The sequence below is a fragment of the Drosophila busckii genome, chromosome X (assembly GCF_011750605.1).
Source record: "Drosophila busckii strain San Diego stock center, stock number 13000-0081.31 chromosome X, ASM1175060v1, whole genome shotgun sequence".
Lineage (NCBI taxonomy): Eukaryota > Metazoa > Arthropoda > Insecta > Diptera > Drosophilidae > Drosophila > Drosophila busckii.
In genome coordinates, this window is record NC_046608.1 from 8,896,043 (window position 1) to 8,919,119 (window position 23,077).

Genomic DNA, 23,077 nt, shown 5'->3' on the forward strand with positions numbered 1-23,077 from the left:
CTGCTCCACACACAATGCTGTGTGTGTTTCAGTGTCTGTGTGTGTGTGTCGAAGGTGCCTTGGCCTCGGATCGTCGTGCCGTAACCGAACTTCGCTTGGCCAGATACCAAAATTGCTAGGCACACACTAGCACCGAGTGTATGCATGTGTGTCTGCCTGTGTGTGTGTGTGTGTGCGTGCGTGCGTCTGTGTTATGTGTATGCAGCTCTCGCTAGCGCGGGCGGCTCTCTCTCTCTCTCTCTCTGCTCGCGCAATTGTTGTGCTCTGGGGCTCGCTCTCGACTGCGCAGCTGAGGCAGCAGGCACAGCAAACAGCAGCAGGAAAATCTATTTTCCACACTTTCTAACCGCGGACACAGGCTTTGAATGTCGTATGCGGCGGACGTCCTTGTCGTGCGTACGTCGTTTGCCCGTGCTAACGGCGTGTTTAGAGAAACACCACCGAAGGCATATAAAATATCAAAAAAAAAAAAGCAGCAGCACAGAAAACAGCAAAATAATATTAAACAAAAATCAAAAAAGCAGCAAATAGCAAACGAAAAACGCTGCAACTCAAAAAACAGTTCAAACCGCTAAGCAACAAAAAAAGGAAAAAAAAAAGCAAAAGGCGCAACCAAAGCTAATTTCTCTAATAAATAATAAACTAACAGCCCGAGCAGCGCATAGTTCCCATCCATACACCAACAACCAGTGTACATACATAAATAGATAAAGAAATATTGCAAATAACGCAAACGAAACGCGCTGTGTGTGCTAAAAGTGCATAAAATTTTTGTTACATTTTTTTTTTTTTTTTCGATACCAGAGTACGTATAATAATTTGATTTTACTTCTTTTTTTTTCTGTGCTGTGAATTACAGAAATGTATGATAAACAAAACTTGTGCAAAACTTTTTTGTTTCGTGAGCAAATTATAGTGAAATAACTAAACAGACAAAACCCCCAACACCAGCCCCACTCCCCACCCAAAAAAACAAAAAAAAAAAAAGTTGCAAAACCAGCAAAGGCAAAGGGTGCCCAACGCCAACAGCTCCCCCTAGACCACCCCCCAGCAGCCAACGAGCCAACGAGCCAGCCAGCCAGCCAGCCAGCAGTGGCGTATACGCAAATTATATACAGATGTACGTACGTAGTCAAAAAAAAAAAAAAAAGCAAGCAATATATGTATGTATATAAACATATACTCTATGTGTGTGTGTGTGTGTGTGTAGTTAAGCAATGATTTTTGTATGTATGTACATAAGGCAGAGCGAGTGGCTTTAGCATTGACAATGAATTTGTTTATGCGCGTACTTTACTTTGCCTGTTGTTATTGTTGTTATCTTTATTAAACCGTTATGTTTGCGCTAATCTATGACATTATACTATGTGTGTGTGTGTGTGTGTGCATTTTGTGCCTTTTGCCTTAAGTACAATATATACGAACAACAAATTTAAGTAAACGCGCGTGCTCATAAAATCTTTTGTTGTTATTTGATATTTGTTGTTTGACCCAACTATCTAGCGCCCCACTATATATACTGTATATATATGTGTGTGTGTGTATGTGTATACAGGTATGTGTGCGTGTTTGTTTGTTTAATGCTGTTTTTTTCGGCTGGCAGTGTAATATGTATGTATGTGTGTTTATAATTGATCAGCATCAACAAAACGAGTCAATATAGCCAGAGCACCCATAGAGCGTTCAGGCTCTGTCTTGTTTGCGTTTATACAAAAAATTTTGGCCATAGGCTGCACACACACATACAAACAAACAAGCAAACAAACAAACAGAGCATTTCTTTTGTTTTTACATTTTGAAATTGCCGCCGCCGCCGCCGCTCGCCCGTGTCAGCCGTCAGCGCCCAGAGCTGCCAGGCGAAGCGTCAAGCGCGCTACACTGCAAATCGATGAAAACGATTTACACCCACAGTCATAAAAATGCCTGGAAGACGCAGCAGCAGCAGCACCAATGGCTAGTGCGCATTTAGAGTCGCCCACGTACTCATACGCATGCAATTGCACTTGTTGTTGTTGTTGTTGCATACAAAGGGTATTTCATAGTCGTGCCGGGCGGGCTGCACTTCGGGCCTGTGCTAACGAAATTCGTTTTTCGGGGCAGCAGCAGCAGCAGCAGCAGCAAGTGCGTAATTTGAACAGGCGACAAGTTCGTCGCTAACGACTTTGACTTTGAAACGTTTGGCAAGAATGTGCAAGCTGTGGAACGCGCTTAATCCCGTTTCAAGAGCAGCACACAATGCTCATTTGAAGTTTGTTTGCTCTCTTGCGCTAAGTGTAAGTAGCTAAAAGCAAATTCAAAAACGTGCACAAATAAATATGCAAAGCATACATACAAACAAACACATACACATATACACACACACACACACACACACACACACACACACACACACACACATATATATGCATGCCTTTTGGCAAATCTGTGGGCTTATCCGAGCGGCTCAAGCATGGCTCATTATTTAAATGCCTTGCCCTTAATTGTGCAGCGTCAGAGACAGAGCGGCAGAGCGACAGCGCCTGAGATTATAAGTTAACAAAAAAATAAAGAACTATACAATGGCTAAAAATTCGTTAGGCTGTTGTCTTTCGTTCAACTAGATCAAGTTGGCGAGCTTAGCGCATAGAGAACGAAATCGATAAAAAGCGATTTATGTGCACTTAAGACGTCTTTGTTGCTTTTGGATGGCCTAAACTTTAAAGCTGCGAGTAGTAAATGCATCCGCATCGATATTGCAGCTCTGACAGCTCAAGGTTGTCCTGCTGCTGCTGCTGCTGCTGCTGAGCTTTGCTGTCCTGTCCGGCTCTGCTATGCTATGCTCTGGCTTTGGCTCTGCGGTGTGCTTCGGCTGCCGGGCCGCCTGGCTGCCTGTCTTGCGCGTTGAAAGTCACTCAGGCAGCCACCCACACACCAACACACACACACACACACACACATAGAGAGCACACAGAGTGAAGGTTAGTTTGGCAGTAGTATGCATGGAGGTAGCAGCTAGTACATGCATATACAAATACATATGTACATATGTACTTTGCTAGTTGTCAGCAGTGGCAGCAGCAGCAGCAGCGTTGGCAGCGCTGGCAGTGGAAGTGGCAGCAGTCTTGGGCAATTCTATTAATAGCCTGTGACGGCGCCTCAGCTGTTTTCCGCAGACTGCGGCCAACTCCCACTCTATATCTCTCAGCTATTGCTATCTCTGTTCTGCAATTGCCTGCCATTCATTTTGCCACTGACTCTAGGCTGCACAACAAGAACAACTTCCACACACATTGGACACACATGCACACACACACACACACACATAAGAGTAGAGCACTGAGCGCAGCAGAATCAGTCAAAACTTTGCCTGCACCATTGGCATTGACATTGATATTAATATTGAAATATATTCACATCCACATCACAGTTAGTGTTTGTGTTCAAGTCTGTGTGGGTGTCTCTGTGTGTGTGTGTGCGCTTTTCGGTATTTCAACTGCATGAATAATTCATATGAAGTAATTGATTTTATTGCAATTGCTTTCTCAGCAAAGCAAATTGCTTGCAAAAGTGCAGCTGCCTATGCGACGTATGCGCAATATTAAGTATACGCCAAGTGTAGTGTGCAGAAAGCGCAAATCAAGCCTCTGCAACAGTTAAGCTATTTATTAATTTGATTTGAGCTTGCAATTTGTGCAACACAACGCAAAGTGTCTGAGCTGCGTATGTACGTATGCGCAATATTAAGTATACGCAATGTGCACTCATTGTCAGTTTATTGTTTTGTTATATTTTTTTGGCTGTTGCTGTTGAGCTCCAATACATTGTTAATCTAATCTAATCACTTATGTGCGCTACTTTCTCTTCTCTCTCTTTTTTGTTTGTTTTTTTTTTTGTCTACTCTGCAGCAAAAATAATTGTATAAAAAAGGACTCAGTCTCTGTGTGTGTGTGTGTGTGTGCATGCATATGCATGCGTTTATAAATTTATGCACAGACTTGCGTCTCATTAACATACAGCCGCCCACACACGAACACACACACATACAGGCATAGGCACACGCACACGCACGCACACTACTGTGCTGTGGGGCTTTAAAATAGACAAATATTCGTGAAATTATGCACAAGCAAAATGTGAGCCAAGTCAAAGGCGCCGTATACAAATAAATCAACTTTTGCAATATGCGTTCGCGCTCGTGTATTTGTGTTCGTATGTGTGTGTGTGGTGTGTGGTGTGTATGTGTGTGTGAGCAAATGAGCAACAAATACATGCCCTAAGTACCGACGACTGACTACAGCAGCAGCAGTCGCAGCAGCAACAATAAGAACTACAAAAGCAACAACGAGTACTAAGGAAACGACTGCGACGTCAGGAAACCTCCTTCGCAACCGGAAACTCATTTGCCAACAGTTTGAAACCCGCTTCCGACCTAAAACCGACAACGCCGCGACTCGACTCAACTCTCCACCAGCAACTCAACTCAACTCGGCGACGGACACGATTCAATTCGATTTAGCTGCTGACGCTGACAGCAATGCAACAAATTGCTGCAGACTCCCGGGCATCGGGCATCGGGCACCGGCGCTCAGAGCTCAGAGCTTTGCATTGACCGCGCATCGTACATATATCAAAATAAATAAAAACGAAACAATCTGCAAGCAACAAGCAACAAAAAACAAACAACAACTTTGAGCTGCGTTAGCAGGTAATTTGCAAATGGAAACGGCTACGTGCCGTACAAGGAAGAGTGAAAACATAATTTGCGCACGAAATTAAAATCCAAATCAATTCAATTAAAGCCCTTGACGGCTGCCATTGCAACGGGGACAACTCTCACCTACACCACACACCAAGCAACGCCCGCTGGACACTACGTCAGCAAGAGCGACAGCTTCAGCTTGTCCAGTGCGTCGCGCGTCATCACACACACACACACACACACACACGCAGGCACATAACATATATAGATACACATATACATAGACAAACTGCGCTCTTGGATTTCGAGCTAGACTTGGATTTGGATTGTGATTTCGACTTGATGTGAAGCTGCTGCTCCGACTGCAACCGACTCTATCAAACGCTCTCTCTCTCTCACTCTCTCTATCTGCTCTCTCCTTTCCTCTGCTCACTCTTTCTCTCTCTCTCTCTGTGTGTATATGTGTGTGCGTGTGCCTGTGCCTGTGCCTGTGTGTGAGCGCAGTTCTGGGGAAAAGGCTGGCGTCCTATAAAATAAGAGCTACGGATCCAAAACTAAATGCAATAGTGAGTATTGTTTGAAATCATAGTTTAGTTAAAATGAAATCAATATAAGCAAATGCATTTGCGATCGCTGGCCTAGCACTAAAGAATGTGCCAAGCACTGTGTGAATTTCACAATTTGCAACATTGCGTTGCGCCCCCAAATTGTGTTGCAAACTAAATTTAGATATGCCTAAACACTCGGTCGCAGTTCAGGCAATCACAGCGGCAGTTTAAATAGTTAATGAGACACACACACACACACATACACGGGGACACACACACAGGCACAGCGACACAAATTGGGGGCTTGGGGTCGGCTGACAATAGAACTTAAGCTGCTTAATTAGCTAATAGCTATTTACAAGTACATGTGCTTAATCAACATTTAATATCTCGATCGATGTCGATGCCGTTGTGGATGTGGATGTGGATGTAGATGTGGATGCATTGTGTTCCGTTCTGCTCTGCTCTGTTCCATTCTGTTGGGGCCACAACGGCATCAAAGCAAAGACGCAACCCACAGAGCCAAGTCAAGCGGCCTTTGGGGTGTTGGGCGGAACTATTATGCATGCCACTAAGTACCGTCTACTTAGCGTGTGTGTCTGTGTCTGTGTGTGTGTGTGTGTGTGCACTACCTGGCTGCATTTGCGAGTAAACAGTATTGATTAAATCATAACAACTTAAGTGTAGGGGCAGTGCTTTGGTCACTGCTCGCTGCATTTCAATGACAAAGGACAATTAGGCTTTGTGCAATTTTAAATGCTGCATTTAATACAATGTCTAATAATAGAACCTTTTTACCTTTGCAGACAACAACAACAACAATAACAACAACACACTTTTAAGCAAATTGCATTTGTATGGGCTGGAAATATTGAAGCCTATAAATGCTGTTCGAACGCCACACACTGAAGCCATATAGCAAACAGCATAAAAATAGCTAAAAATGAAACATTGTAAGTTTTAAACAAATAAACACACGCTAAGAGACATGAAGCATACAATTGTGTCAACATTTAAAGAATTTGGTTAAGCTTGATAGGCAATTTTTCATTGAGCGTACATTAGTTTATTTTTTTACTTATTTAGTTACTCAAAATTCATCAAGCATACTTATCAGCTTGGCTTAGTTTATAATAATTAAGCAACAAAAGTCAAAACTGTTGCACACAAATCAAATCAATTTGTTAAGTTTCGATGTTCGATTTCGCTCATTCAATTATAATGCAAAACGTAATTAAACTTACTCATTATATAAGGCATAAGTCAGCTGTTTAGTAATGTTTGGCAGTCAATAAATTTTCATGCAGTTAGTTGCTTAGCTTGTTTCTCTTTGCTCATAGCTTATATATATTTAGCTTTTGCCCATTTTAATTATGCGTAGTGTGCAGTGCAGTGTAGCATGCAATGCAGTGTAAGTTGTAGACCGTGTAGTGCAGTGTAAAGTCTAATGGAAAGCTAAATTTAATATTCGCATTGCGCCGTCGCGCAGTAGAGAAGAGAAATGTGCCCGCAAGGTTTGTGCAAACATAACTGTTCTTTTTCGTTTCTCACTTACTTTCGGTTGTGCTCCCCCCTCCCCCAGCTACATCAAAAGCTCTGCTAGCTGCGCTGCCCACAGCTCTGCCCTTGCATAGAACTTTGAGCGCTTTGACTGCATTGACATTGACATTGCTTCACTCTTACTTTGCTATGCTCTCTCTCTCTCTCTCTCTCTCTCTCTCTCTCTCTCTCTCTCTCTAAGCAATAAAACTTGCAAAATAGTATTTAAGCTAAGATTTATTTGTTTATTTTATTTTGCTGCTCTATTATTGTACATAAATATGCAGCGCTAGTTGTTGGTAAACAATTTGCAGCGAGATAAGCTTTTTTATACATATTGAAATTTAATATTAGTAAATATCTTTCTTCAATATTTAATTAGTTATTTTTGTTTTCTTTTTTCAGAACAGCTGGACAGCAAGAACAGCCTAAAAATCTTGTTACCCTATCAAATATTCTTGGACAAATTGAAAACAGGTAAAATATCCATTAGATAAATGATTTTTCACTCAATTACATAAGATATCACGCTATAATGCAAGCCAAATAAGTATAGAAAGAAATAGGAATTAGAATTAACAAGACTTGAAATTTTATAAATTTCTATTAAAGTGCACTCACGAGTATAAAACTCTGAAATCTGATGCCATTTCGCTGAGTTACAGCTTGATATTCAACAGAAATTTTTCTTGTTTATTCACTCTTTTGTGCATAACATCGGTAAATAATTCTTTAAGGCATACATATACTCATTTTAATTGTGTTTTCAACACCAACATAAAATGGTTAAGAACAGTTAAATCGAATTGTTCTATGCTGAGTTATAGCCTCTGAAAACTTGAAAATAAACCAAAAGTAGCTTTGCAGCGTTGGTTTTATTGCCATTACTTGGTGTAAAGAATTTTTTTAATGACCAAACACAACAGCATATGTTTATTAACAATCTCATGAGTTAATTAAGCCTAAAATAACTACAGTACGATTTTTTTTAGCTGAGATATAGCTTCTCAAAGTGATATGAACGGAAGACGGCATCATTTTTGGCAAAAATTTAACATCACGTTTTTTTGCCAAGATATTTCGCCAAATTACGGCTTATCAAAGTGCGATATTTCACAGAAATTTGTCTTGTTGGTTTACTATTTTGTTCATAACTTCGCCAACTAATTTTTATATCATACAAATTTATACTCATTTTAATTGTGCTTTTAACGCTAACAATATGATGTAAAAATCATCTGGCTTGGATTTTATTAAGCTGAGTTATATCTTCTCAAAGTTGGAAAATAAACAAAAAGTCAGTCTGCAGCATTAGTTTTACTACCATAACTGAGTCTAAATAATTTGTTCATCAATCAAACACAACAGAATATATTTATTTAGAATCTAATGAGTAAATTAAGCTAAAATACTCTTTCCTCCGATTTTTTTTGGCTGAGATATAAGTTGTCAAAGTTAGAAAGTGATAAGAAATGAAGATGCCAAAATTTTTGACAAAAATTCAAAGGGGTAACATCACGTTTTTTGGCAAAAAATCGAAAATCTTAGATTTTCCAAATATGAATGCGGTTTAATTGGAATGCATCTCACGAGTCTAACAATGCATAAAACTCCGCAATCTGATGCAATTTCGCTGAATTACGGCTTATCAAAATGGCGATATTTCACAAAAATTTGACTTGTTAGTTTACTATTTTGTTCATAACTTCGCCAAATAATTTTTATATCATACAATCTAATTCATCATTTTAATTGTACTTTCCACGCCAACATATAGACGCATAAAGCATTTGGATCGGATTTGTTTTAGCTGAGTTGTAGTTTTGCAAAGCTTGAAATTAAACAAAAAGTTACTCGTCAGCATTGGTTTTCTTGCCATAACTATTTCAAAAACAATTTCTTATTAATCGAACACAACAGCATATATTTATTTATTCTCATGAGTAAATTAAGCCTAAAAACACTTCTTGCGATTTTTTTTTGCCGAGATATACCTTGCTCAAAGTTAAAAAGTACTTGAAAACCTTTAAATGCCCATGCCCATAAAAGGGGTTACATCACGTTTTTTGCCAAAAAACCTAAAATCTTACAACTTCCAAATTTAAATGCAGTTTAATTGAGATGCATCTCATGAATCTAACGGGGCATGAAACTCTGAAATCGGATGCCATTTCGTTAAATTACAGCTTATCAAAATTAGATAATCAACAGAAAATTGTCATGTTTGTTTATTATTTTGCTCATAACTTCGCCAAATAATTTTTATATCATAAAATTTTATTCTTATTTTAATTGTGCTTTCAATGCCAACAATTATGAGGTAAACAAACATCTGACTCGGATTTTTTTAAGCTGAGTTATAGCTTCTCAAAGTTGGAAAATAAACAAAAAGTCAGGCTGCAGCATTGGTTTTACTACCATAACTTAGTCAACACAATTTTTCTATCAATCAAACACAAAAGTTTATTTGCAATCTCATGAGTAAATTAAGCTAAAATACTATTTAGTCCGATCATTTTTGGCTGAGATATAGCTCCTCAAAGTTAGAAACTGATGAGAAATAAGACGGCTGATTTTTGGCAAAAATTCAAAGGGGTTACATCACGTTTTTTGCCAAAAAAAATCGAAAATCTTAGACTTTTCAAATTTGAATGCAGTTTAATTGGAATGCATCTCACGAGTCTAGCAATGAATAAAACTCTGAAATCGGACGCCGTTTCGCTGAATAATTGCTTATCAAAGTTGGATATTTAACAGAAATTTGCTTTGTTTCTTTTGCTTATATCTTTAGTAAAAGATTCTTAAATCAAACATGCTTATACTCATTTGAATTGTATTTGAAACGCCAATATAAAATGGTCTAACTTAGTTTTATCGGGCTTTTTGTCGCTGAACTTCAACCTTTCAAAGCTTGAACAACGCAACCGCTTGGTATTGATGTTACAAATTTTAGTTATTGATGTAACTCTATTTTTTTTCTCCAGTTAAGATTGTCGTTCGCTGCAGTCTGCCAATGAGAAAACACTTACCTTACTTACCTTGTTTGTCCACCAGACTTACCTACGCCTATTATCCAGCTTTCAGTTATACCCAATTCGAATTAAACTGTTACATTCAACTTGAACTTAGTTCTTTTCCTAATACGTACAACTCAACGATTTGTTGTTGATGTTCAAAGCAACCATTGGTTGTTTGCTTGTACATCAACAACAATAGGTTGCTTATTTTGTACATCAACAACCATAGGTTGTTTGTTCATACATCAACAACCATTAGTTGTTTGTTTTGTACATCAACAACCATTAGTTGTTTGTTTTGTACATCAACAACCATTGGTTGTTTACTTGTACATCAACAACCATTGATTGTTTACTTGCACATCAACAACCATTGGTTGTTACCTTGTACATCAACAACCATTGGTTGTTGGTTTGTACATTAAAAACCAAAGGTTGTTTGTCTTGTACATCAGCAACAAAAGGTTGTTTGTTTTGTACATTAACAACCAAAGGTTGTTTGTCTTGTACATCAACAACCTTTGGTTGATTATTTGTACATCAACAACCAAAGGTTGTTTGTCTTGTACATCAGCAACCAAAGGTTGTTTGTTTTGTACATCAACAACCAAGGCTGTTGATTTACATCAACAACAATACGTTGCACGTTAACAATAATTGTTGTTGTTAGAACTAAAGGAGTTGATCTACATCAACAATCAATTGTTTCATCAACAACCGAAGGCTGTGTTGCATCAAAAACCGTTTGGAACAACCTTTTCTTATTGGTGTAACAACTGTTTGTTATTTGTAACAAAAGCAAGTTGTGTGCATTGGTTTTTTTTGTCATAACTTCTTTAAAAAATATCCGATTCTTTATGCTCGTATTGAAGTTAAAAATAAAGTTGTATCATTTTGTTTAATATATTACAACTTTTCGCATTTTTAGCAAGGGGCAACCCTGCATTTTATGCCAAAATATCGAAAATTTCCGTTTTAATGCTGCTTGGTTATGATGCAGCTCACGAGTCTAACAAGGCATTAAACTTTGAAATCTGACTCCATTTCTCTGAATTATAACTTATTAAAGTTGGATATTGGACAGAAAATTGTCTTGTTTGTTTACTATTTTGTTCATAGCTTTGCCAAATAATTTTTATATAAAACAACTTTATACTCATTTGTATTGTGCTTTCAATACCAAAATGAAATGGTATATAACAATATAATCGGATTTTTTTTAAACTGAGTTATAGCTTTCCAAAGATTGAAAATAAAGAGAAAGTAGCTTTACAGGGTTGGTTTTGTTGCCATAACTTTGTCCAAACCATTTTTTATTGATCAAACACAACAGCATATGTTTATTTACAATCTTATGAGTAAATTAAGCTAAAAAACTATTTTGTCCGATCACTTTTGGCTGAGATATAGCTCCTCAAAGTTAGAAACTGATGATGAGAAATGAAAACCGCCTGATTTTTGGCAAAAATTCAAAGGGGTTACATCACGTTTTTTGCCAAAAAATCGAAAATCTTACAATTTCCAAATTTGAATGCAGTTTATTTATGATGCATCTCACGAGTCTAACAATGCATAAAGCTTTGAAATCGGATGCCGTTTCGCTGAATTATTGCTTATTAAAAAGCGATATTTCACTGAAATTTGTCTTGATTGTTTTGCTATTTTGTTCATAACTTTGTCAAATAATTTTTATATCATACAATCTTATACTCATTTTAATTGTGCTTTCCACGCCAACATATAGACGTATAAGCATTTGGATAGCTTTGCAAAGTTTGAAATTAAACAAAATGTTACTCTTCAGCATTGGTTTTGTTGCCATAACCATTTCAAAAACAATTTTTTATTGATCGAACGCAATAGCATGTATTTATTTACAATCTCATGAGTAAACTCTGTACACAGATTTTTTTCGGCAGAGATTTAGCATCTCAAAGTTAAAAAGTTATATGAAATGGCATCAATTTTGGAAAAAATTCAAAGGGGTTACATCACGTTTTTGCCAAAAAAAAAAACTAAAATCTTAGATTTTCCAAATTTTCATGCAGTTTTGCTCAGATGCATCTCACGATTGTAGCGAGGCATGAAAGTCTTAAATAAAAATGATATAAAACAGTAAAATTGAATTTTATGAAATTTAGCGAGAGCATAGCCCATACATTAACATGCTGATTGATATTAATATAACTGAGCAATAACGTAAATATGCATTTAGTTCTGTGCATTTAAGAGTTTGAATTTAATTTCCAATTGAAATGTTGCATAGACCAAACAATATTGCCAACAGACTGCTGGTTGATTGACGTAAAACTTAAAGCAAACATTTTTATACACAGGAACATGATGGGATTTGGATGACCACAAGAAATTGCAAAGCCACAAGTCCGTAAGCTGCAAACGTAAGCGTTAAGTCGTCAAGCTCAGCCGCTAAGAAGAAGACACGAGGCAAGAACTGCAACAAGTTGAACAAAGAATTCAATTAAACTAAATAAGAATAAGACGCAAGGAGTAAACTACTACGAAGAGTAAACATAGATTAAGTGTCAGCGGCAGCGACAGACGCCAGCAACAGCAACAGCAACAGCAGCAGCAGCAGTTGTCAGAGTTTTTTTTCTTTAGGTTTGCCAGCTTGGCAATTCCTACGCTGTTATGGAGCCACACGGCGGTTTGCCGCCGGATAGGGACCGGCAGCTGGTGTTACGTCAACAGACAGTTGCAGCTGCAGACGCGCAACAAAAACAACAACAACAACAACAACAGTTGGCTACGCAATTAAAGCCAACCACGCTCAGTCTACAAAAGCTGGAGGTATCCAGCGGCAACAACAATGCAGAGCACAGCGGCTGCAGTCCAGCGCTGGCCGCCACCGCGACGGCCATAAGTGCCACAACCCAAGCAGCGACTGCGTTTAGCGGCAGCTCCGTGGGCCATCATCATGCCCAGCATCATATGCATCATGGGCATCCACAGCATCCGCAGCATCCGCATCCACAGCATCTGATGGCAGGACATCCGCGCCATCAGCATCATGGCTCAATATCCAGCGCCAGCGGTCTGCTTGCCACAAATCCGCAGCAGACAATTGAGAAGCTATCGCGTCCCATGGCCTTCGACAAGGTGAGTTCAATATTTAAATTTAAAGTTGCAATCAAGTGCGCCGCCGTTGTTGCATGCATGAGTTGGGCGTGATTAAGTTGAGGTATTGATTTACGCCACTAATTAATATACGCTCGTTAGCCAAGCAACTTGGGCGTCAATTAGTGATTGATGTAATTGACGCTGCTGCTGACTGCAGTCGGCATTTTTTAGAGCTTGCATAAATTTACTTGCATGCATTGAGCTTAGGCCGTTGCCATGACGATAGCTAATTAATTAAATATTAATAGAAGCAGCAGCAGCAGCAATTCATGAAATTTGCAGTCAAAGCACAATGCATTTTATTCTAACTCTGTGTGCTGCATTTATGTGGATGCATTTTAATTTCTGTAGAATCAAGAACCAATTATTTTCACATGTGCATATGTAATCGCATTTGATTTCCTTTTTCATTTGAATTAACTCTTTGCTGTGTGTTCGCCTTGATTTAAATAAAGCTTAATGTATTTTGCATTCATTGCACAATTTATTTGGAATTACGATATATGTGTGTGTGTGTGTGTGTGTGTGTGTGTGTCTCGAGGGTCACACCAATTAGCTTATTAAATCCACATTAAGTTTGTTCCTTTGTTTAAGCAGCACATACATTATACGCAGCCCACGCTTCCTAGAACGGCTCGTGTTGATTTGCTTCCCAGAATTTAAATAAAGGCAACAAGCATATTTTTCGCAGACGGACTAATGAGCTGTTTTTATACACTTTGACATTTTTGTAAAAAATGGAAAAAGGGTATTATGAAGTTGCTCAAATGTATGTAACAGGGAAAGGAGGCGTGGCAGCCCCTATAAAGTATATATATTCTTGATCAGCTCTACGAGCTGAGTCGATAAGGCCATGTCCGTCTGTCCGTCCGTCCGTCCGTCCGTCTCTCCGTCTGTATGAGTGCTTCCTCAGCAACTATAAGAGCTAGAGCAACCAAAATTGGTATGGAGGTGCTCCTATATCCAGGACACTACCGTCTTTTATTTATTTTTTTTTTTATTTTTTTTTTTCCCTCCCCCCCCCCTCCCCCGCAAATCGAAAACAAACGATTTTTACCAATTAAAAATTTTTTAAATAAATAACAAAAACGACTGGTCAGTTTTCGACCGATTGTGAAAATTTCAAATCGATCGGATAAAAACCTTAGGAATTATTCACATTTCAATTTTCAATATAGACAGCGGGTGCACGTGCTGACGCGCGCCATAAAAACGTCGCTGCCGACGCAGCGGCGCACTTCGCTGCTGACGCTTACAGCGAAAACGAGCTGTGACGCGGTAGCTGTTTTGTTGTGTATGTGTTTGGTGGAGTGCATTGCGTGTGTGCTGCGATACCCTACTCTCAAAGGTATTTAAATGTTGGTGGCGCCCAACTTTAACCTGTCCACTTGTTGTTATTGCTTAGCTGCTTAAAATATTTATGTTGTATACATGCATAACATGTATTTATATATTTAAGTTTGTTTACTCAGCCAATATTTGTGTTACTTTGACAGATGGAGATGCTGGTGCGTGAGATGCAGGATCAGGAGCATGGTGTGCCCGTGCGCCAGCAAAAGATGTTCCTCACTTCCATACCATATGCGTTTATGGGTAAGGCCACACACAACAACATTGTTGTTGTTAACCATTGCTTCGATTTGTATTGTTTTTAGGCTACGATTTGATCGAGTGGCTCATGGATCGTCTGACCGTCGAGGAGTCGGAGGCATTGAATATTGCAAATCAGTTATGCCTGCATGGCTACTTTTTCCCAGTGAACGACTCCAAGACGTTGACTGTCAAGGACGACTCTTCGCTATATCGCTTCCAGACGCCCTACTATTGGCCATGGCAGCACAAGGCGCCGGATAATGTCGAGTACGCCATCTATTTGGCCAAACGCTCGTTGCGCAACAAGCAGCGCCATGCGCTCGAGGATTACGAGGCCGAGGCGCTCGCCTCGCTGCATAAGAATCTTAAAGGCAAATGGGACTTTATCTCAATGCAAGCCGAGGAGCAGGTTCGCCTCGCCAAGGAGCGCAAGAAGGGCGACAAGATCGTTGGCGACTCACAAGAGCGCGCCTATTGGCGCGTACACCGTCCACCGCCCGGACAATTCACACCGCTGGAGCCATGCCCAGTGCCATCGCGTGATCGTCAGGGCTCGAAGCCAAACAAAAAGAAGACCGTCGACGATATACAACGCGAGGTGGACTACTTGAGCAAATCGCTGAATCGCACACGCATGAAGATGTCACAGGCCTGCGAGTCTCTGGTTCTATACTCTGAGACCTTTAGCGAATACGATACCTTTCTGCATGCGGCTCTGCCCTCGAATCCGTGGGTGACCGAGGACATTGCCTTCTGGCAGCAGAACAGCAACTATGTGGACGTACCCACCGAGAAGCGCGTCAAACGCTGGGCGATATCCATAGAGGAGCTCGTCTCCGATCCCACTGGGCTGCAGGAGTTCACCAACTTTCTCGAGAAGGAATATTCGCATGAGAACATCAGATTCTGGATTGCTGTCAATCGCTTGCGTCGCTCCGCCCACTCCCAAGTGCCGTGCAAGGTCAACGAGATATTCGAGTGAGTAATAATCGCCCAACACACAAAAACAAAAACAAAAACAAAATAAACAATTGTGCGCTTGTGTGCATCATTTATGTTTTTCATTAATCTCTTACCTTGCATCCTTGCAGAGAATTCCTCAAGCCGGGCGCTCCCTGTGAGATCAATATCGATGGCAAAACTATGGAGAGCGTGCTGCGTGGCTTGAAGCATCCGTCACGCTTCACATTTGATTCCGCCTCGGAGCACATCTATATGCTATTGCTAAAGAAGGATTGCTATCCACGCTTTGTGCGCTCCGAGCACTTCAAGCGTCTGATTGACAGCGGCGTTCAGCCGTCGCATAAGAAGCGCTTCTTCAACTTTGGCGGTGTCAGTGGCGCCAAGAAAAAGATGACCGCTGCGCTATCCAGTCAACCCAATCTGGGCGACATGGTCAAAGGAGGAGGCGGCGGCGGCGTTGGCGGTGGCTCCATAATGCAGCCACCGCCACCAGCACCGGGCAGCCTGGCACGTCGGCGAGGCAGTGATCGCAGCTTGACTGGCTCGGCACATGAACTTGCGGTCATTGGTGTGAACAAAGATGCAGGCTCCAAGGTGCCACACTCGCACTCGCAAAGCAATCTCAGCGAGATTCCATACAGGTAACAATTAAGTTAAATTTGCAATAGCGCAAAGTCTTCGTTTGCTGCAAACCATTCTATATATAAAATTGGCTTAGTGCAGTTCTAAATTTGTTGTTAAATGCAAATTTTGTTGGGCATACATAACATTTGCTATATAATTATTTTCAATTCCTTTCTACCACTTGGACGCGTCGCTAGCCTTGAAAGTTGGCAGCAGGCCGGCCGGCCGGTCGACTCATAAATTGCATTTGAATTAAGTTCTCCCACCCATCGCTTATTTTTTATATTTATACATTTATACATAGCTAGTGAGCATTCATAAAATGAAAACTTTGCTTCTTCATTTGCGTCACTGCACTATCAAAATAGCATAAAGAACTAAGCAAGGTTAGAGATTAGGTTGACTCAACCCAAACCCAAACCCAGCCCAACTCAACCACGCATCCCCAAGTGCTTTGTCCGTGTCCTTGCAACCGAATCTAGCAAATTGCATAAGCTCTGTGTGCTCTCTGCTGGGTTTCGGTGCAGAAGAATTTGCTCCAATTAAAGACAATTTTATGCAATTTCAGCGACGCAAATAGCATTTGATGCGAGACTGCAACAAAATAGGGAATTTCAAGTTTATAGCATATAACGAATTCATTAACCAAATTATAAGACTTTTGTGTGTTATACAATATATATGATGGAATGTAGCTAATTGGATTGTTGTCCCAATTAGTGACTGCTGCAGTTGGTTGCATGCAAAGAGACGAAAAACAAGCGAGAGAGACATTTGAACATTTGAACAAAGGATATGTGTGCATAAATTTTGTGTGTGACAGATGAACAGAACAGAACAGAACACAACAGTGATGTGTGTGTATAAAAATGCAAATTTTTATTTAAGTTTATTATGCGACTCGACTCGTTGTGTAATATTAAATTACATATGATTTCAATATTTGTAATTAATTGTATATTTCCTTTTTCAATTCACGCAACGCACCACCACAACAACAACAAAAACAAAACAAAAAATAATTATGTATACAAAATTTAATGCGAATTGACAATGCATCTCACTTCACTGAATATTGTACAAACATGACAAACACATGTCATATATATATATATAAAATAATTGCGTATATATACATATGTCATGTTATATGCAGTAGCGATGCTATATACCGGGGCGATATGCCGCAGGGTCATTTGGATACCGGAATATATGCTGCTTACGGCAAGCGTGATAGAAGCATACATACGATTCCGTAAGATATTCATTTTGATTTTTGCCTCGTTGCTTTTACTCCCACCACCCACCATACACACACACACACACACAGCAACAAACTAAAATTTGACATATCAATGTGCTCAATGTTCAATGTTTTCAATTAATTCTAAAACTTTGTTCTCTGTTGCGTCGCATAGCAAACAAATTGTTGATTTTATAATATTTTATAAACTATTGCTATTGTTTTTAAAATTACACTTATCTATGTATATTGCTCTACTATATGTGTTTCTATATTTCTTGTGTCATTTTTTCTATTTGTAAGCTATACGGCTGTTATTTTCCCTATCTAAATGTTGAGCCTACCCCAATACTCTAACACTCACATGTCTATGCTGCATTTAAATCCTTTGTTGCCAAAAAGCTTTTCCAGGCAGGCTCTCTCTCTCTATTGTTTAACAATTTCAATTTTAAAGCGAACTATCGAGTGAAAACCATTAAAATATATAAAATATGTTTCGTGGAATCGTTGTGAACTTGAAATTGAAATTGAATTGAGGAGCGTAAACTGATTTAATTACAATTTCTCAGAAATAATATATTTTTCATAAACGTAAGTGTTTCTTTTTGTTCATATTTATAAATGTTGTTGTTGTTGTTCGAAAACACAAATCAAATCATTTCGTTTCGGTGGTAAGCACACACACACACACACACACACATATACACATAAAGCTTTTCACTTTTCATATATTTTGCCAAGCCTTGGTTGAACGGGTTAGAGCGCAGGTTTTCATTTCTTTTCATTTCTCTCAACAAAAAACATAAAACTTTCAATATGCATTAATTTCAAACTCTCCAAATTGTTAACTGTTGTTTATTGTTAGGAATGTGTGTTCTCTCTCCCACTCTCACTCTCTCTCTCTCTCTCTCGCCCCTACTCCTGCCATACATACTACAATATATATTTCAATGTAAATACATAAATGTATTCCTCTATACTTCTATACTGTACTATATAATTAATTAAATATAATTAATTGTTGCGTGATCAAAACAACATCAACAACTCCTACTATCGTATATCGTATACCGTATGCCGTATATCGTAATATCGTATCGTATTGTTGCTCTCAAGTCTCTCTCTCTCTCTCTCACTCTGTCAAGACCCTTTTTTTTGTCAATCAGCCTCAATCAAGCAATTGAGCTAACAAATTAATTTGTACGCTTCTCGCAGAGAAACTCCCAATACAAAGTTTGTGCATCTGGAGACTACGGCGGAGAGCATGCCCGTGGCCAATGCTAGTGCCGTCTGTCCCTGGGACGAGCCGGCAACGCCACCCGCTCAAGTGAAACTCTCCATCTGTCCTTGGGAGCAGGAGAGCGACCCACCCGCAGCCCCAGCCCCAGCTCCAGCTCCAGCTCCAGCTACAGCCGCAGCTCCAGCCGTACCACGTACAGAAGTTACGCCCAAGCTCAGCAAATCTGGCGCACAGCCGTTGCGTCTGTCCAGGTAAGTGGCTGTTTATCTATGGCTTAAGCGTCTGCTCATGCTTTGTTGCTTCTTTTGCAGCACTTCGTCGGATACGTGCGATGTGGCCGAGCGCATGCATCGCAATCTTGGCATACGGCATCAGAATACAGTGGACAGCGGCGAGGCAGCCGGCATGAAGCGTCTGATGCCCATTACGACCGAGCAGCGACGTGCATCGGTTTCCTTTACGTCCAGCGGTGGTGGTGGTGGCAGCAGTGGCACGGATTATGCCTTTGGACGCGGCAACTTTCCATCGGCCAGCACCTCGCCGGTTATCCAAAGCAGCTTTCCGCCGTTGCAAGCACGCGAGGCTTGCATTACCAGAACTGAGAGCAGCAGCAGCGCCAGCAACATATTCAAGGAGACGCCGCCGCCGCCCAAGATCAAGGCACAGGGCAATGCTGAGCTCGAGGAGCAGACGAAACGCAGCAGCATGTCCCTGGCCACAGAGTTGGCTGCAACGCCAACGCCAATGCCGATGCCAGCCATCAAGCAAATTCCAGCGCCGCCCGTCACAAAGATAACGCCGCCACCCAAAGATGCAGCCCGCTCGCCCGGCGGAGTGTTGGCCAGCCAGCGCACGCCCACGTTTGCGACCGTGACAGAGCTATGCATGGAGAGTCCGCTTACACCCAGCAACATGGTGAAGCCAATGATAGAGCTCGAGCCGGATTCCGAGCCGGAAGTTAAGGAAGTGCAGATTGAGCTCATCGAGACACAGAACTTTGGCGGCGATGTGGAAGCGCAGCCAGCCGAACTAAAGACAGCAGCAAGCAGCGTGGAGCAGCCAGCTAAGGATCATGATGATGATGATGATGATGATGATGATGGCGACATCAAAGTAGAAGTGGAGCTAATGGTGCAGGAGAGCGGCGAAGGCGAGCTGTCGCCCACTACCGATGAATACCAGGAGGGCATGCACTTTGGCGACGATGATCTAGCGGATACCGATAGCCAGCTGGGCTACATACCGCCAGCGCCGACACCAGCGCCGTCGATGGCGCCGCTAGCAGTGCTCGATATGGATACAGTGGATGATGAGCTATACGAGGAGGGCGCAGCAGCTGCATCAGAAGCAGCAGCGACAGCAGCATTAAGAACGCCCACAGCATCGGCTGGCAGCGAGGAGACGCGTCGTCGACGCAAGAAGCGCAATTCAGATGTAAAGAAGCACAGTTCGCTGGATGAGAAAGACAAGGAGAAGGCCAGTGGCTCAGCTGGTGCAGCTGGCGCAGCTGGAGGCGATGCTGTATGTCCCTGGGAAGATGAGTAGGTTGAGAGTCACGACTGTGTTTTGCATATTTAAACATTCTATGTTTTCTTCTGATTGGCAGCAATGTGAGCACTAGCGATGGCACTTTCGTCAAGACCTACGCCACCTTGGGGTACTTATGAATAAAGGCCAACGTGTTTAAGTCCGTTGTCAATAAGCTGCTGAAGAAGAAGAAGAAGCAGGACAAGCAGGAGCAGGACAAGAAATAGGCACAACATACATACATACATACCCAGCATACATTCATAACTATGCACACACACACACACACACCTACTAATGATGATGATGATGTACGCTAATCTCTGTACATGTGATTTCAATCCAATTTAACCCACTGTACATATGTATGTATGTATAAAAGAAAAAAACCTAAGCTTAAGCTAAGCATAAAGAGTAACTATCGAAGCTATAGCAAACTGAAATTGAATGCACAAAGAGCACGACACATGCAAACAAAAAGAAAATACAAATAAATACAAAACTAAAATGAAAGTACATAGTGCAAGCACGTACAAGAGTAATTGTCAATAATCAAAGCATTAATTAAAAGAAAGCATTCACCTGAAAGAACGAACGAACGAATGCTCATGTTCATGATCGATTCACATACATATATGTTATATGTTCTACATCGGCGGCTGCTGTTGCGGCTGCAGTTCACTTAAGTATGTGTTGCCTATTTCTAGGCTGTCAGGTGATTTCAAATTTCGCGCACAAACGTATGCAATGCATTCATATTTAAGCTATATTTGCTATATCAGCCAACGCACAAACTACTTATGATACATAATGTGTATATGTTAACTACTACTTTGTGTTTACATCATGGCTATACATATTCGTATCCGTATTCGTTATTCGTTTAAATTCACGCGCATGCACGCAACTATTTTGAAGAAAGGCCCCAAATTGCTATGCTATGAAAATTTGACACACATACACATGCATCAAATGCATGTACACTAAATTTTCATTGCCATGTCAATCTTTCTATAACTAATTCCAGGCATGCAATCAATCTGCTTTTTGTTTAACTCTAAGTCAAGCTTAAATGTGCAATTAATCCATGAATCGACATTGATATACTATTCATAACATAACATATGTATGTATGTTTAAAACTACAACTAGTAAGCAGAAAAGCAACTCCCAATATACAAAAACATACTGCCTAAACAATCAGAACCAAATGAGCTATGCTTTCTAAGTATGTTAGTGTATAAAGCAAATTAAAAACAAATATAAAAAGTTCTGTGCAACAAAACGCAAAGCGAATCAAAGCGAAATGTAATGAAACAAAAAAAAAAAAAAAATACCCAAAGATGCTTAAGGAAAAAAACAAAAGAATAACTACTGGTTGTTTGCGACAATTGAAAACTTTACAAAACCCAAAACCTAAAAACTATTAAGTGTAATCAAAGCAAATAGTGTGCAAGATGAATGGAGATAAAACAAAAAACAAAAACAAAAGCCAAACCAATACTATGTGTACCGTGAGCCATTGCCACATGCAAAAGGTTTTATTAATGTTTACTTTCAAATTGCCCTCTAACTTCTCTTCCAAATCGCTTGACTAATTGTTGTTGGTACAGTATTTGGAATTAAAACAAAAACAAAATACAAGTAGTGTTCGTAACTCGTAACTATAACTGTCTTTATGCAAAACTAATTAAGTGTATAAAAAACAAGCTTCAACCAAATATGCTAATCAATAATGAATGCTAACGAACGAACGAACAATTGATTGATTGAAGGATTGACAAACTGAAAAGTTGGCATACAAAATGTGGAATCAAAATGTGGGTACGTGTTTGTTGAATGAGAAGAAGAATTGATATGCATGCCATACAAACTACACAACACACAGCCAGACACACACACACACACACACACACACCCACACACGCAGACAGTCTCACACATACGAATACATACAGACAACAGACAACATCACATAATTACAGGCGCAGCACTTATGTAAACAAATACCTATATTAATAATCTTAATAACAAGCAGAAACATTGAAGATGAAGTTGAAGTTGAAGATGTTGTTTATTATAGCCGTTAGATAAATAGCGGCATACTCATACATACATATGAATTTGAGAATAAGTATGTGTACACATGAAACCACCGTTAACTTTTTGCTTTATGCGATCCGAGTAATTTAAATTTTATGAAAACTAGTTTAACACAACAAAAAACAAAAACCAACAGCAGACAACAACTGACAACTGTTTGAAACTGTCTAAAATAAATACTTTAAGATCATTTTGAGATCTGCTTACGGAGCAAAACTAAACTACATAATTTATATAATTTTTGCTCATTTATTTGTAACTACTTTTTGTGTTTGCCTTTGTTTCTACAGACTTTACAAGTCACAAATTGCCAAAAAAAAACAAAAAAAAAAAAAAAGAAGAAAATTATATATGCATATACATATGTATAATATTATATACACAAAGAAATTTATTAATTTCAAAGAGAGTTTTAAACAAAATGAAAAAAAAAACCTATAAACTGAAAATACAGGCAAAGATTGATTACTTTAAAAGCACTAACAGCGCAGCAAAAAACATAAACATAAAAGTTTAAAACAAAAGTGAAAGCTCGTACTTGACGAAGCCGCAAAACTTAATAAATACTTATTAGAAGTTCCGTACATGTTATTGATAATTAAAACTAGAGCAACGCACTTTAAAGGCAAACAAAAAACGCAAAAAAAAATGAAGATAATTGCATGATAATTGTAAGATTTTTTTGTTAACTATATTGTATTTGTAAAGTACAGTTAGCTCTTGCTTTTGGGCAAAGCGCACTAATGTTTACAGTTGCAGTTTATGTATGGCTGGCTTGACGTTACTGAGGAATCAAAAGATAGAAACGCTAAGGATATGTTCTACAATAAAAACAAATCCAAACTAAGTACTTGGTTTGATGCA

At 39.7% G+C, this 23,077-nt stretch overlaps 1 protein-coding gene across 8 annotated transcripts; it reads left to right on the forward strand.

The window, feature by feature from the left end:
- Positions 1 to 349: 349 nt before the first annotated feature.
- Positions 350 to 22,528, forward strand: LOC108606606. Of its 8 annotated transcripts, none has more exons than XM_017996869.2 (12): positions 350 to 396; positions 860 to 1,120; positions 6,033 to 6,179; positions 7,171 to 7,242; positions 12,119 to 12,899; positions 14,417 to 14,513; positions 14,576 to 15,491; positions 15,605 to 16,117; positions 17,257 to 17,355; positions 18,559 to 18,834; positions 18,895 to 20,124; positions 20,190 to 22,528. In XM_017996869.2, the coding sequence occupies exons 5-12, from the start codon at positions 12,432 to 12,434 to the stop codon at positions 20,248 to 20,250; spliced, it is 3,660 nt and encodes a 1,219-aa protein (XP_017852358.1). In that variant the 5' UTR covers positions 350 to 396; positions 860 to 1,120; positions 6,033 to 6,179; positions 7,171 to 7,242; positions 12,119 to 12,431; the 3' UTR covers positions 20,251 to 22,528. The 8 variants fall into 8 exon arrangements, with proteins under 8 accessions (XP_017852358.1, XP_033150511.1, XP_017852357.1 ...); XM_033294620.1 differs by lacking the exon at positions 350 to 396 and adding an exon at positions 559 to 691 and having other exon boundaries at positions 860 to 1,124; XM_017996868.2 differs by lacking the exon at positions 350 to 396 and adding an exon at positions 559 to 691.
- The last annotated feature ends 549 nt before the right edge of the window (positions 22,529 to 23,077 follow it).